General features: G+C 40.6%; 1 protein-coding gene across 1 annotated transcript in view; it reads left to right on the forward strand.

The window, feature by feature from the left end:
- FSHR (follicle stimulating hormone receptor) overlaps positions 1–17,037 on the forward strand; it is an 80,274-nt gene that overhangs the window by 52,486 nt on the left and 10,751 nt on the right. The window contains 6 exon segments of the mRNA XM_066547797.1: positions 1,303–1,377; positions 1,768–1,842; positions 9,804–9,875; positions 12,060–12,137; positions 15,543–15,611; positions 15,720–15,794. Coding sequence (XP_066403894.1) covers positions 1,303–1,377; positions 1,768–1,842; positions 9,804–9,875; positions 12,060–12,137; positions 15,543–15,611; positions 15,720–15,794 — 444 coding nt within the window.

Here is a 17,037-nt window from a genome sequence, read left to right on the forward strand (position 1 = left end):
AACCACCAAGGCATTTTTTAAAACTGAAAAGGTCAGGTGAAAAACATGTCTTCTTTTGCAAGAATTCTGTTTGTCTTAAATGGGCAGGTAATCTGTCAGGTATGGTTCAGCTGTTACTTAGAAGAGAGTGGAATAGATTTATATTCCTCTGATTAATTTTTCTGATTATTTTTTGGCTGTGCACCTGACATTACAATCTCTTGTTTTACCTCAGGCCTATTTGAATCTATTTGCAACCATCATAATTTCAGAAGAACAAGATACCCAGGAACAAGTGTCATCCCGTTTCCAATCTATTTATCCAAGGTTTCATTGCAAAGATGTGTGCAGTTACCTTATGATTAAAATGCAATAGACCATGACAATATCACTGAATTACAACTGTATTACAAATTTTACTTCCTAAAGCTGACCTCAGCCTGAGAAAATAACATTTTGGCACCATTTCCAAAAAAATGGCAGTGAGGAATCTTTTGGCATGGCTGTCTTTACCTCGACCTTTCTGGTCAGTGCCAGGATAAGTGATGTGACTGGGACTGGGGACACTGCAGTAATGCCCACTTGATTCACCAGGGGAAATCCTGAGCTCTAAATTACAGCAGAGCATGAGCCCACAGATTAAGGAAGCAAAGAAAGATGTGTTCTGGACTAGCAGGAAATGCATTCTGCTGTGGTGATAGCAGTAAAACTGGCCATTTGTATTCTGCAGTTCTCTGGCTGTAAGGGAGCATTAACTGTACAGACCATGTCAAATGAGGTTTGCTCCAAGGTGTGGAAGACTTCTTCACTTCTGTGGTCTCCAACTTCTGCTAACAAGGGCACATCTGCTGGTGGCTTAATTTTAATCTCTGTTCTTCCCATTGAGTCAAGACAGCAGTGTCCTGTTGCTGAAGTTGTGTAATATTTCTTGGAAACTTTTTAGTTGTCTTTGTTTTCAGTCACCTTCACCTCCTCTTTTCTTCACTGAGTTAAAAGGTTTCATTAAATTTCTCTCTGTAATTAGTGATGTCAGAAGGCCAGTAGCCCATGATGGATAGACCCTGACTTCTAATGCACAGGGAATGGTGACAGCAGGACATGCAGGGCTGATGTTGCAGATACAAACTCCAGCCTCAGATCTCTGTTCCTGACTGTTGTTGTTGCTTGCCCCTTGTACTCATCAGTATTTCTGTTTTCTTATCTGATATCCACCTTGTTTTAAAAACTCATCAGTAATCTGAGAAGTTCCTTGTGAATTTTTCACTTCTCCATTTTCTGCTTCACCATGACTTGAAATATCTTGACTTCTAAATTATTTTTCAGAGAGATCTCACAGAATGATGCCTTGGAGGTCATAGAAGCAAATGTGTTTTCCAACCTTCCCAAACTACATGAAATGTAAGTAATGAGCAATCTAAATGCAAAGGAGACAATTATAAAGATTCATTATAGGCAAGTATCAAAGGTTTTGCAGTTTAGTTCAGGTAAGCACTGAAGAATTTGTAACATTATAGGAGCATTTGAAATCTCCCTTTGTCTTTTCCATCTTCTTATCTAGCTGCCCCTTTCTTTACCTGCTCAGGCAAAAATTTATCCTCTGATCACTGCCAGGATCAAAAAGTGGTGGGGTCTGCCTGTCCATGGTAGGCTGCTCCCTGAAATCATCCAGATCTTCTGCTGCCAAAAAGAAAACCTCAGCGTATTGTTCCACTGCATCATGGGACAAACACAATTTTAAGATCAATTTATTGATTTATTTTTCTCTGATGTTTCATTTCCTCTTTACAGAAGAATTGAGAAAGCCAACAACCTCGTGTACATCGATAAAGATGCCTTCCAACACCTTCCAAGCCTCAGATATTTGTAAGATCTTTTGCTCTTTACAACTCCTAAAGTCACTTTCAATTACACACCTGTGTGTTTGTCCAGCTGGTGCTGAGCACTTTGGGTGATAAGACAGGATGATTCCCTCTCCTCACTGCCAGTTGCACATTATCAAGACACATTTTCATGCCTGCACATTCCGCAGAAAAGCTGAAGATAAAGCTTCCACAGAGGAGTCCCACACACAAGTTCCTCAAGCCTTTCTAAGCAAGAGGTTGAAAATGAGTGATGAGAAGAGGAGCTGGAGCTTTCTTACATCAATAAAAACAAATTTAGGTTGAAATTCCTCCTGGGAGCTTAGAGACAAAAATAAAATCTCTCATCTATCTTTGCTATGGTGCTGCCTTCCATTATATGTCTCACACATTATGTTAAATATTCAGATTATTTTTTCTTTGGCAAAGGGTGGTGTTACAGCCATGGTCTTCATAAGTGCCTGATGTGAGATGATTAGATCCCCAAAATACAAACATATAGCTGTATACAGATACAAAATAATTGTATACAAAATAAAGCTGTATGTACAGCTTTATTTCCTCAGCCAGCCTCATCAGGAATGTGATTTGCACTGCTGTGGTTGCCACATCTGCTTCTGTGGAGTTGCCATCAAAATTCAGTGGTAACTGAATGCATCCTTACAGGTGTTAGTGTTCAAAACCACATAATCACATCAGCAATTATATGCGGTGCTTTTTATTTAAGAGCTCTGGGAATCGGGGTAGTTTCCACCCAAATCTGATTCCGACCATACTTTCAAGGTGAACGTGTTTTATACTCTATCATTATATAACTTTCGTGTTAATTATCAAACTTATATTGTTCTATTATATACAGATTTCAGCTAAACATAGCCCCCTTTAAATTTCCAAAATAGCTTCTCATGATTCTTCTTATGGTTACATAATAATTATATTTAATTACTAAACAATCAGCACATCTAACAATTATATCTTTTATCATACTGCTTACGCAGGTGCAGTGATCTGAGAAAACACAAAGCCTAATATTTTCAAAGACTAATTTAAACATTTTCCAGGGCTCCACTATCACAGGAAGCTGGTTACTCAAATATATTTTCACTGCTTTTAGCACATGGTTTTAATGTGACAGATGGTCTTTCCTCTGCTCTAGAACCCCAATGAAGTCCAGTGAACTCCATTTAAAACTAGTTGATTTTAATGGTGGCAGCTTATACAGCTCAAATGGTGCCCTTTGGTGAGCAGGATACCAGTTTATTCACCCAGCAGGATACCAACTTAACTTTTGTATGTCCACCAACCTGAACACATAAACCCCATCTGATTTTCCTGACTGACACAAGAAACCTTACTCATGCAAGAAGCCTTGTTTTCCTTACTCATGCAAGAAGCCTGGTCATGGTTTGTACATTTCAGTACATAAAAGGAAACATTTAGAGATTTGGTTAGAGATTTTATAAAGACAGTGTGAAATCAGGTCAGTGGTTTGATAAGCATAGCTCCCAGTAAGCCAAGGAGTGTTTAAAGTCTCTGAAAATCACTAGTATCTGACAGGTTCTGGGCTCAAAAATGCCAAGGGGCATTGCTTTGAATTTTTACTTTAAGATTTGAGATTTAAGACTTGGACTTTAGGAGATAAGGTGTATTTAGCACTACAGAACCCATTACAGTTAATCCCTCATTGAACTGGAATATGTGTCTAGATTTGGAGTAGGATTTTTGCTCTTCCCAGTATTTTGACCAATTCCCACTTTATCAAATTCATCAGGCACCTTGGTAAACTTTAAATTTTGTGTTTGCATAACTGAAACACAGATTTTCTCTTGACAGTGGGGAAATAAAGCTCTAAGTTTGCATTGTCATGGGGAGATGTCATGTCCCATTTCAAGCCTGAGTCATTCAGCAGTGACTGCTGTCCTTGAGTAGCTCTGGCCACCTAAGAACAAAACCACAGCATTTGTTTATCCCATGTGAAATCCCCAGAACAAGGTGCTGTGGGGAGTCCAGTTGTCAGATGTACAGATGGGTGGAAAGAATGAGAGTACATTTATCTCACATGAAATCAAAGCAGAAATGTGAACATACTAAAGAGCACACAGTGAGCATTTAAATATGGGACACAGAAATCATAGGTGAAGGTAAATTCACACTTTAAATATCTGAAATAGTGAAAGTTTTTCTCTTGGCACTAGTGGATGTTGAACACTTGTAAACACTTGTCATTCCACGTTCTCATGCATGTTTACTCAAACATTCAAAGATTCCAATCCTATGCCCTATAGAAGCAACAGGTTGAAAATACAGAGGATTTCTTGTCTGCCTGACCCTTCCCCTATCCTCTTCAGCTAGTTTTACTTGCTAAATGCAGAGGAAACTGCATTTTGAAGTTTTTTTTTCTCCTGTGAGCATGGAGGGCTAGAAGAGACTCTCCAGCTGCTTTATCCTATTTCTTCCCAGATCTACTTCATATATCCCATTAATTAGGTGCTTATTGAAATTCCTGATGCTCTTCACTGTTCCCTGCTTTCCTCCATTTTCCAGGAGAGGCATTTCTAGAAACTTAATGATTTGGTAACTAGGAGACTTCCTCTAGTTTATTCACAGCCCCTTAATTCATGTTCATCCTTGTGCCAAAGCTTTTCTGTGATTTATGTTCATAAAATCCATCTTTGGTTCTTACTTCACTAATGGATTCATGCTGCATCCCCTCTGTGCCTTCATTTTAGGAGGTAAAACCCCCCAGCCTTGCATGATTATAGGGAGTACAAAAGGGGCAGGTTCCACGGCTGGGAGCTTCTGAAGAGATGAATGTGGGGTTTGTTCTAATAGCAAGGGTTGAGGAAGATGTGCTGGGGGTATAAATCTGTGCAATATTGTTGGCTTCAGTGGAGCTACAGCATTTCCCAGCACAGGGACTGGGAGCAGGACGCAAAGTTCTTGCTGGGGACTTTCTGCATCCAGTGAGCTGGGTGTGATGCTGAGTAACAACATGATCAAATCAACATGCTCAGATCACCTCTCTTTGTGTTCTCCCTTGCATTTCTGGAGGAAAGATGCCATTTTCTCCATCCCCTGGCTTCACTGACTGGTGCTTGCCCTTTTGGAAACTGAATAGGCAGAGAGCTTTGCTGTTTGAAAGGGTAGGATGGTTAATTTAATGAGAACGCAGAAACCTTGATGGAAGGCTGTAAAACACCATCTGATAAAGGTAACACAGTCCTCATATTCACCTGCCTGTGACATGCAAGGAAGAGGCAGTACTGAAAATATAAGGTAAAGTGTCGAGGAGTTAATAGATTGATGGATTTTCTGTTCTGTTTTTTGGTGGTTGTTCAGGGTTTTTTATACAATACACAAGCAAAAGGTTGTAAACATGTGGGACTATAGTTTAAAATAATTCATAAAAGGGTAAAGCATCTGTGTGGAGCAGCTATTGCAGAAATGATAAAAATTTTAAGGCCATGAAAGGAAACTTGTAAAACCTGGAAACTTGTAAAACCTGGAAACTTGTAAACCTGTACATCACTGCCTAATTTTCGCATTAATTGCTGTAAGTTAGGAAGGAATAGCACATGGTTTTGTCAATATCTTGTCACATAACAGATTAGGTGATTCTGTCTGACTGTGTAAGGAAGTACAGAGAGACCAAGCTGCAACCAGCATCTCAAAGCACAAGGGACTTGGGTACCTGCCCATCCTTGGAGCATTGTGGTTCTTCTGAAGCTCCCAGCTATGGGGACAGTCTGGCAGGGTACAAGACACATGCTCTGATTCCTTACACAGTTCTGGAGCTGTAGCAGAACTCTTAAAACACAATGCAGAAAAACTTTCAGAAAAAAAATTTATATTTACTGGTGCTTTTAGTTCAGAAAACACAGAAAAAAAAATCAGTCTCAATGTCCAAAACTGAGTCCAGGTACAGCCCATTAGTTTAATGACCTTTGCAACACATTGTTTGCAAGGCTTTCTCTGTGTTTCTACAAAAATAGTTGCAAAGCCACTGGGTCATGTTTATGGGCAGGCAAGAAGCTCTAGCTAGCCTTGTCAGTCCCCTCATCGGTTTCATGGGCTCATTATGGCCACCAGCTGTTGAATATTAATATGCTTTTATCTCTGTCAACTTGGAGACAAATACATTTCCTCCCAGCCCCTTTGGCACTCCCTTTGTCTCCTGCATCATCATTACCAGTATGGCAAAAACATAAAGGAGAGGAAAATGCTGAAAAAAACACAGAGCTGAACAGCCTAAACCTTCTAGAAACAGGCAACCTTAATTTTCTCACCGGTCTTTTAGAAGCAGTGAAGAGAACTGCTAATTGGTTTTCTTGGGTATATGCCAGAGAGACAGACTGCTTCAAAATGGTAACTTACTGACCTTTTCATGGGTACAAGATTATTTATCTGGCTCTCATCAGGGAGACCTGTGGCATAGTCTCCTTAATAATGTACTGATGGCTTTTCAAACTCATTTTCTTTCCAAAATTAGTTCTCAGTTGCGATCTATGTCCTTTGGTTAATTTTTGAGGGGTGTCCATGTCCTTTATGAAGCAATCTCAGCTTACAATACAAAGATTTGAATGTAACAGTCCTTTCAGGTTATTTTTGAGGGCATACAGCTGAATTCTTGGAGGGGAGGGAAAATGTAGGTCCCAAAATTGTAGGTTTTACTTGCAGAAGGAGCAGAGCCCAACTCCAAAGTCTTTCAGCAACTTGTGCCCGTCTGGTGCTTCCTAGAGACAAATCTGCATTTGCTGCATGTCCAGCAAACCCCACAGAACTCCTGGCCCTTTTCTTGGAGTTGACTCTTCAATAAAAAGAAGTGATGCTCCACTCCTTCCTTTGGCCTCACAGTTACAGACCTTTCCCCAGGAGTGAGGGCTGCAGATTTAAGAAGCCTGGGATACCTGAATCAGAGGAATGTCCTGCTGCACCCAGGCTCACAGGCACCATCAAGTGACCAGTGTGACTAAGGGACCCAAAGACAATGCTTCTTAAGTGAAGTTGTGTTTATCTCTACCTACCTTGAGATTGCAATTTAGCAAATACCCGCGGTAAATTGATGAGGTGAACTGCGTTCCCAGATTTGTCAGAATAGCTCCTACAATTTGGCACAAAAAAACCCCAAAAAAACAGACAAATTGCTATATCTGGAGATAAGCAGCCAGAATCTTCCAGGAATTAGTTTCTGAAATATTTTTTTTTCTCTGCTGATTGTGGTGCTCTGTTTTCTTAAGTGCTGACTCTAGTAAGCCTTTTCAGAAAGACAATTAATACCTTGGAAAGCAGCCATCAGCAGTCTGTAAAAAAAATAAAAATATTCTCACCAAGCTGTTTATGCATGGCAAGGGGGGACTCAGTTATAACACAGATTAAAGAGGACACTTGTTTAAAGTGAGGTTACTAAGGATGTATACATTGTACGGCAAATATATTGACAAAGCTGTCCTGCAGGAAAGATATTCAGTAAATTGGATTATCTACATTCTAAAAAGATTATCTACTTTAAGGCCTCTGGAGATTTGCTGGTGGAATAAAAAGAGAGGGAAGATCTAGGCTGAAGTCTAGCTAAATATTTTTTTCAGTTCTTTTTTCTGCTTTTAATTAAAAGAACATCCTCTCCTGCTCCTCATCACCATTCTGTGCAATCAGTGCCTTGTACCACCTGTAGATTTACTTCAATATGTAATGATTTGTCAAAGATGCTTTCCTCTTCATCTCATGCTGCTCAGTTGACACCAGTGAAAATTGAGCCCTGAACACTTTGGAATCACTGCAAAGATCAGAACTAACCCAAGGCATTGGGGATGGTTTTTCTTCCATGTGTGGTGAAAGCCCTGATAGCCAATGTGGAATTTTGATATGCTGGGATTAAGTTGCCCTTGGGAGCAGGGTTTGAATAGCAGATGCTGGAGCCCTGTCACCTTTCATTGCTGCACCATGAGGACTGGGATTTTCATGGGAAAGGACTGCAGAAAGAAAAGCTTCTTATGTCTTCTCTGCCCTGCAGTAGCCACACACTGCTTGGCAGCAGTCTCCTCCTTCATTTTCCTGCTAAGGGAAATGTATGCCATCATTTGTGTTTAAAAGGGGCTTTTTAAAATAGGATTGCACCAATTTTTAGCATATGACTCATTTAAAATTAAAGGCAGCTTTCCACCAAAACCCTGTATATCTCCAGTAATTTAGAGAGTGTATTTTAAAATATTGTAAGGGGGAGTTACAGGTTCTTCTCCTATTGCTTCTAATTTTTTTTTGGCGAAGTCCTTTTATGAAGTGTAAGTGCAGAAATGTTTTAAGTAACAAGGGCCTTGTATAATCCACCTGTTTCATTAATCATGCTTTCTATTTAACTATATGTAATAGTTGTTCTTAGGCATTTTTGTGGAGCTTTCTTGGTCACACATGACAGCTGTTATTTATAAGTTAATGCAATGTCAGACCACTCTGAATCCTGAGATGAAACAGTTTTGACATTTCAGCAACTTTCCCAAATTGACTTCTTGAATATTCACTAATACTACTTTAATTTTTTCCCTGCATGTGAACTATTATTGCTTTCTGTTACAAGATGAGACAGATCAAAGTTGGCTTTTCAGCATCTGAGGATACCCAGATACCATCTCAGGGAGCTCAGAGCAGTGAATGACTTTTTTATGGACTTATGTGTCACCCAAAGTTCCCAAATGTAGGATTTGATTGTCACATGGAGGTGTTCAGTTTCAGTTCAAATTATGAAACCTGAAAGACTGCAACTCTCCTGAAATAATATAGGTTAATAAAAAAACATCATATGAACAATGTTACCTTTTTCCAGTCTCAACCAGTCCTTTGATCACAATTCAGCTACTCAGGAATGATTCTGTTTTAAAAAAATAAATAAAAGGAAAAAAATCTGATCTAATAATAAAAGAATGTTGTTCTAAGTGCCAGGATAACAAAAAAACTTACATATCCTGTGTTCTTTAAGAAAGCAATATTCTTAGTGAAAGGTTACCTTCTTTACCATCTCATATATTGAAAACACTAAGATATAATAAAAACTTTCAAGAATCCATATTTTCTCTTTGTTTGGTGGGGTAATCATGAGACTTTTTGGTGTCTGGGAAAAGCTCCCAGATGTTCAGAGGTCAGTCCAGTCCAACTCCTCCCTCCAGCACTGAGCCCTCCTCCCAGCCATCAGCAGCCACCAGTCATCTCCTGCTGCATGGCAACATCACATTTTTCCTGACCTTGCCACTGCTCTGGATAACAAATTTTGACTAAATTAGATGTGATCCATCTCTCTGGATACCTGTGGCCTCACTGGCTGTGAGCACAGGGTTGTCCTTCAGAACCAGCAGTTCTGGGGTGGTGTTTCATGGACAGGAGCCACAGTGCAGAGACCAGTGATGGTCAGGGCAGAGGGAGGGTGAAGGTATCTAAGGACAGAGGCTTGGGTCCATTTCCAGCTGCACAATCTGCTGAAATGTTCTCGTGGTTTTGGTTCCTCACTATCAAAGGTCCTGGGGAGTAAAATGTCCTGATTCTCTCCTAATTTCATCAATTAATTTCCCCTGGAATTAATGTGTCCTCTATTATAGTAGAAGGTTAAAATTATGGTGGCTTGATACTTTTGCCTTTAAACATCTACCATGAAAATAATTATAACATGTCAGTGCAGTTGATTTCTTAGAATATGTTGGGAAATTAATATGGACAATTTACTGAGATCATCAGGAGGGACTGTGTTATCATCCAAAGTAGGGTTTCTCCCTTTACCTCTATCGGTAGAATTCAGCTTGTACTTTGGACAAAAACCTTTTGAAATTACAATGTCAAGTTTCCTACTGGGAAACCCCACTTTTGTGGCTAAACTCTGCCTTTTGTGACAATCATTTTAAGTCCAATATTCTTTCTTCTTCATTAATTGCTGCCTTCTTTCCAGGGGCAGACTGAATAATCTTCATCTTCTCTTCCCCTTAGGTTAATATCAAACACTGGCCTTCGGTTTTTACCTGCTGTCCACAAGGTTCACTCTTTCCAGAAAGTTTTGCTGTAAGTTTGAACATTTGCTTTTCACTTTTTGAAAGCTGCCTTTGAGTGTTCTTCTGCTCCAGCAAAACCTTTCAAGACATGATTCGCCATGTGTTCATTTATTGGCTCTGCTAGTGTAGTGTTGATTGTGATTTTGCAGACATCGATGATCAGAAGGTCTCAGTTCTCCCCAGGTCTCCCTTCTACAAAGCATTGGAACTTGCACTTTACAGACCACTCTTCCTTTAACTGCAGTGTGAGCACATGCCTGGGTGGCCCAGGGGACAGATAACAGCCTTTGACTCCTCTTTCAGAGTTGAAATCCAAACCAGGATGGTGGCAGTGGAAATTTGTTGTCACCTGTTGAAAATTTTCTGACCTGCATGGGAAGAGTCACTGATCTCAGAGCTGAGTTCCATCAGAAGTGGCCACATCACAAAGAAAAGAAAAGTAACAACAACAGCAGCAAACCACACCAAAACCCAAACTCAGGGGATCTACCATACCCTTTTACATTTTCCTCCATCAGTAAAACTGTCCAGAAAATAAAAATTTTTTACAATGGAAAACTCCAATGCCAATGAGAAAAAAATAATTGTGCAAAATTTTGTGTGAAAACAGGCTGTTAATTTCCTAAAGCATTTCTTCTGTAGAAAAAATGCATATCAGAAAAACTTGGTTTCTTTTTCACTGAAAAATATTTTGACATACATTTCTCAGTAAGTTCCTAGTGTAACTGAAAACATTCTTTTGGACAAGATTTATTGCTAATTCACATACAAATTTCTGCATCTTCAGATGTTTGATGAGAAGATTTCAGCCTGCAGAAACATTAATCCTGCAATTATTAATGGCTATCTTAGTAATAGCCATTAATATCAATAAAAATGCATGTAAAACATAGAGGGGATAACTGACTATAGTGTACAGACATATAAGATAAGAAATCCATTTCAGGAATACATTTGAAGTTCTTAATTCTGAGAACTTCAGTTCATTGCTCCTCGAAACCATCAAGGAAATGCAACAGCTATGGCACAACAGGGACTTTCACCTGTACATCTTTGTGTTTATCATCAGTCTTAATGAGACAGGAATTATTGTGTCCTGTACCAGGAAGAGCTTTGAATCTTTTAGGTGCAACTCCTTACTTCCCTGTAAGAATAAATAGACCTTGATACTGATTGAGTCCCAAACTAGACCTCAGTTCAAACCTTGGACCCTTTGAGGTCAATAAGAGAATTCCCTTTGGCTTCAGCTGTGCCAATATTTAAGTCCCAAAGACAGATCTTGAAATTTATAAAGGGCAGAGCTTTAGTAGAGGGATACAGTTCACTTGCATGGATGCTGTGTTCCCTCCCTATTCCTGCCCCTGCTGCCCTCAGTTTGCTGAATGAAGCCTCTGTGTAAGTGTCACTCTGTGCAGAGTTGTGGCTGCATGGAGCTGTCAGCATGAGATAATTTTGGAACCGCACTTAATTTCAAGCTTTGCAGATAATTAATTTTGTTCCGTGCTTTCCAACAGAAACAGCATGGAAACAGCAATATCCCCAGTCTAAATTATGAGTAACATTATTTAACTTCTTTGAGGCCTATATTGAGCCAGCAACAGAAGGTTCCTTTTTTTTTTTTTTGTATCAGTCACAACTGAGGCAAGACAGAAATTCTTATTTGTCCATTCAACAAATTGTACTGACAGGGGTCCTGCATTTAAGTTCTTAAGCACATACAAAGCTTATAAGCACCCCTGTTGACATGAGCTGGGGAATGATTCATGGGCTGGTAGGTGCCCTGCTGAATCAGGCCAGAAAGGCTAATGGCTTTCCTTCTTCTGGCTGAGAGGCTGGGAGAAGGGGTGGCCTTGCAGCCCCTCCAATTGCATTTTCTGGGGAGTGTGTTTGCTGGAGGAGCTATTTCATCCACCTCAGGGTTATAGACCTGAGCTTATATGCATTTTAATGTCTTCAGCCTATTTGGGAGGAAAGTATGGGGGTGTTGGAAATGTTTTGCTCCAGCCTTTTTTATCAGGAAGGTTTGTGCTCTGCGGGAGAAAAATGTCTTGGAAACTTTGGTTATTACCCTCTGTCTGCAGTACTTCCTCAGATTGAACATAAGGGGAAAATACTGTGTTTGAAGCAGCATATTGTATTGAAAGGCTTGTAGAAGTAGAAAAAGGTGTAGTTTCTATTGTATTTTATTTTTCAGAGATATTCAAGACAATATCAATATACGTACAATTGAAAGAAATTCATTCATGGGCCTGAGTTCTGAAAGTGTGATTCTGTGAGTAGACATAGCAAATTCATTATTCTCCTTGTTAGCTCATTTCTTTTCCAGAACAGGGTCAAGGATAGCAGGAGTTGGGCACTTTTTCATACACTTCCAAATTCAATTTGAGATTTTACATCTCTCCTTGCCCCTGAGATCTCTGTATTCTGTTTCCCTGCCATGAAACAAATGAATGCTTTTGGGGTTTTTTTTTTTTTTTTTTTTTTGTTGTGTTCTATTCCTGCTCTTTATTTCAGAAGCACATCAGAGAGTGAATTTAGTAATTACCAATGCCAAGGTTAAACACCTACAGCTACAGTTCCCTGCGATACAAATTGTGTTCAAAAGGATGGCACGACTCATAAATATTTACAGTCAGACACATCACTCAAAGACATTTATTACTTGGGCAGAATGTATGAAGATGTTGTGGAAATGTGGTTTCTTTGTACACAATGTTAATGCATTGGTACAAGTGTGTTCTCAATGCAGTTTGGAGCTGCGTGGTTTGCTGGCCCTACATTTGATTTCAGCAGTCATGTATTTTAATGAACTAGCTGGCTTCTTTGATCCTTTCTCTGTATATCAAAACATGCTGTTTGCTTGCTAACAAGCTGCCTTCTTTTTACTTAGCCAGTGGCCAGACTGGGAAAAATTCCCACCATGTGGTTTACCTGGCACACTGAGAGAGAAAAGCGAGGTTTGAATTGACTGAGCTCACATCGATTCTGGGGGAGCAAGGTCGGACCATCAATAACCAAGAGAAGTCACTTGGCTTTATCTCTCCCTTTTCCCTATCAGTTATGCACAAGCTCTCTATACTTGTCTGAAGTTTTAAACACACACACACACACACACACACACACATATGCACACAGACTTTTTTCAAGTATATATTTCCAAAGCACTGCACAACAAATTCTATGTTTGTTTTCATGATACCACTGGAGGGTAAGATAAATATCCCGGAGTTTTGCTGTGTTTTGATCTCTCTTTGCCACTTGAGCAGCTTGAATTTTGGTTTCCCCTTTGTCCCCAAAATGTTTCATTGCTTATATCAGGAAGAAATTCTTTACCAGGTTGCCCAGAGAAGATGTGGATGCCCCATCCCTGGAAGTGCAAAAGGTCAGGCTGGACAGAGCTTTGTGCAGGCTGGTCTAGGCAAGGTGTTGATGTCCATGGCAGGGGATTTGGGTGATCTTTAGGGCCCTTCCAGCCCAAATTTTCTTTGATTCTGTGATTGTCCCACACTCACCAGTGTGTGCAGGAGTAGCAAGAGCTGTGTGAGCAGACCTGGCCTCCAGCACCCTGATCAGACAATGTCCTAACTTTAGTTCTCCCCAGACCAATTTGAGACCGAGGCCCTGCATGCACCCTTTGAGAGTCCCTGATTAGGCTTTCCTTGTGCTGTGGGGAACTTAGTTCATTTTAGGCACAAATATGCCATTTTTCTATACAAAACTGAAGTCCCAGCAACTCAGAAGTCACAGCAACATCATTTAGTGCAAGCAGGCATATCAAGATGATTGAATCATCCAGGACCCACTGAACCCCCACATTCTAGGAAGAAACCATTTTAATAGGCTTAGCTATGGAAGGCTCCAAGCATATTTCCACCAGTAAGTTGGATTTAATCTTATGCTATGCATGGGATCAGCACAGGTGGAAGCTGAGGAGACATTTGGTAATGAAGTGCTAGAAATTTGTGGAAGAAATCCACCTTGCTTCCAGGTCTGCATGCAACTTAGGCTCTAAGATAGATCTTTCCAGTCCTGAAATAGGGTGCAAATGGTACCTCAGGGACAGTGACCTCTTGCACTGGGTGAATTTTGGAGTTTTAAAAATCTGCTCTAGCCATGAAATGATAAGGAAAAGTTCCCATGTCCGGGCTCTGATCTCTGTCTCCATTGTCACCTTGCTAATGTTAGAGTTAGTGGAGTCAGTAAGGATGCTGGTTGAAGTGAGAGGAGAATATGCCTCAATAGGAATTCATCTATGTGTACTATAATGAGGTCTCAGGATTTGGGTAATTTTTTTTGCTCTTTTTACTACTCAGATGCTATTAGCCAGGTGACAGGAGTATATAGTCCACACTGTGTGGTTACAGTGACTGTTTTACAACCTTAGTATCTCATTGCATTAGCATCATGTTCAGTGAGAGAATGCAGCAAGTGCTAATAGTGTGATTAAAAACATATCTATCAGCCTGGCAGCTACAAATTTATAAGATCAATGTAATATAATAAATGTTTCAAATGCTCTAAGCAGGGACCTGTCTCTCCTCCGTGCCTGCTCACTCATGTCTAATGGTGCTGGCAAGTGAAGGGGACGGTGACAGCTCTCCTGATCCAGCCTGACAGACATGATAGACACAGAGCTATGTGCATCTGCCTGTCATGGTCAAAAGAGCAATCCTTTCAGCCAGACCCATGACTGATTTCCGTGCTGACCTTAGCTCACCACCTCAGACCTCAGATAAGTGGGTCACTTGTATGCTCAGCTTTCAAAGTGAATTAGAAAAGAGTCCAGGTTGGCTGACAGTTTAATTAAATCAGGCCATTTCTGCCATCAATCAGCCCTGTCACTGCCTGTTGGAGAGGGCGTGAGCTGCAGAGTGACGTTTGAGGCGAGCTGAAAGATGGCACCGTAAAGATGATAAATAGAACTGACCTCAATGTAAATTTTTAGCACCGTGAAGGGACAGAAGGAAGGTCATTAAACATTAATTAGCTAATGCACCAGAGTAAAAACTTGGCAGAGAGCCCCAGGAGCTCCAATTGCCAGGTTCACTACCTGTGGCCTCCTCCTGGGGAAAGGAGCCTGGGGAGGTAGGGCTGGGCAGACAGGGAGTGTAATCTGTCAAGGCAGCAGTGTAGGAGGAATCACCTGCTTCCTGGGCAGTTTGGCTGCCCCCTGTGCCCTCCTGCCTGGCTCAGTGAGCATCAGCCCCCCTCCTCCACCTGCCTGGCTGTGGATGTCAGCCCATGGCACACAGCAGGCTTTTTTCCCTAATAACTGGCAAAGGTGAGGCTGTGGCCCAGCATTTCAAAAGCATCTTGCTAAGAGTGAAGCTGAGTGGCACTGACAGCACCGACAGGAAAGATTCTGGTCTCTCTGGCTCCTCTGCTGCCTTCCCAGTGGAGCCATGAGCAGCACCAGCATCTTCACCAGCTCTGACTTTACTCTGGAACTTACTCCAGCTGCCATCTCTCATGGTAGCACTCATCCACCCTATTCATGTGTGCCCCCTCCAAAGCCTGCCTCCACTACTGGAGTCTTACAGGCTAGGATTTGTAAAAACTTCACCATTTCAATGTCCATTTAGTGATTTTGTTTGAGATTCCCTGTTTTGAATTGCATACATTTTAGTCATGAAGCATAAATAAGAACACAACTCTCTTTTCCTTTTCTCTGTTGCAGATGGCTCAATAAAAATGGAATTCAGGACATTGAGGATCATGCATTTAATGGAACATATCTGGATGAGCTGTAACTATTTCTGTTGTTTGCAATTCTGAAAAATGAAGTTAGTAACTTCTGCAAGACTTTTTTTTTTAAGTCTCAGATTGTTTCAGCATAAAATATTGTGTTTTTCAGAAATCTAAGTGATAATCACAACCTAGAAAAATTACCAAATGAGGTCTTCCAGGGAGCCAATGGACCTGTTGTTTTGTAAGTAGCAGTTGGATAACATTTTTCTCATTACTGACTCTTTAGAAAAGGTCAGAGAGAACATATGAATGCCAGTCTGGATTTCAACATCTTGCAAACCTTGGAGGCCAAGACCAGAGGTCTAGCTCTGAATTTTTAAAAAAGGAAGCCATAACTGAAATATCAGTCTAGAACTTTTATTTTCACTCTGTTCTCAAGTTTTTGAGAGTATTGAAGGTGAGAGATTTAGATCCAGGTTCATAACTGGATCAAGAGGGGAGTTATTATGCTTTGTTTTCTCTGCTAAAGAAAAGGCTTTTGGTTTTCTGTTTGAGCAAAATCAAGACCAGGTGAGTGGTTCTTAGTGAAGAAATCTGAATTACTTGCCACTGAAGATCTGCCCCTGCATCTGTACAGCTTGATTCTGAAGCAAAATTCCCATCCTACAGGGATGGGAATTGGGATAGGTATGAGATACATCCCACACAGTTACAGCAGGATGTTCTTGGTGGGTGATGAGCTGGGATTTGAGAACTCAGCAGTAGAAATTCAGCAGTAGGACGCTCATGGATCTCAGCCACCATTCCCTCAAGCCACAGTTTGCTATAGGCTCCAAAAATATATGAGTTTGCACAGCTGCCTGTGTTTCTGAGCACAACCCACCACATGTAAGAGCTGCAAGAGAGATGCGAGGTTCTTTTTTCATCTCACGGATTCATTGGAACCTCTCTCTCTTTGCATCCACCCTCGTTGTCCAGAAAGGGCTAAAAGTCACCCTGAACAAGTGAGAGGGGTTATTGGAGCTGCTGGAAGATTTTGCACAGATGCTAGAGTGGTTACACATCTGAAAAGGATGGAGAAAAAATGTCTGATTAACCTTCAGTTGAGTCCAGAGCTCATATGAGGGCCTCATTTTCCACTGTGTGATGGTCAGTGCACCTGTGATGTAAAGAGCTGGGCTTACTGCACTCTGCTCCCCTTCCATTGTTTCTTCAAAGCATCTTCTTTTATTGGAAAAGGCTGACACTGGAGCATCTTTGAATCAGTAATATCTTAGGTGTTTCTTTGGGAAATCATTGTTTCCTGTAGCAAAAAGTAAGTGCATTTTCTTTGCAGGCTATACTTGATACAATCATATTCTGGAGGTTTATCAAATTGATTTGCCTGTAGTTGAAATTCATTTGATAGTTCAATTTCTAACACTGAGTTATTTGTGTAAAAAGTTTTCTGTTCCATTACCAATACCATGGATGGGAAATTACCT

The sequence above is a fragment of the Molothrus aeneus genome, chromosome 3 (assembly GCF_037042795.1).
Source record: "Molothrus aeneus isolate 106 chromosome 3, BPBGC_Maene_1.0, whole genome shotgun sequence".
Lineage (NCBI taxonomy): Eukaryota > Metazoa > Chordata > Aves > Passeriformes > Icteridae > Molothrus > Molothrus aeneus.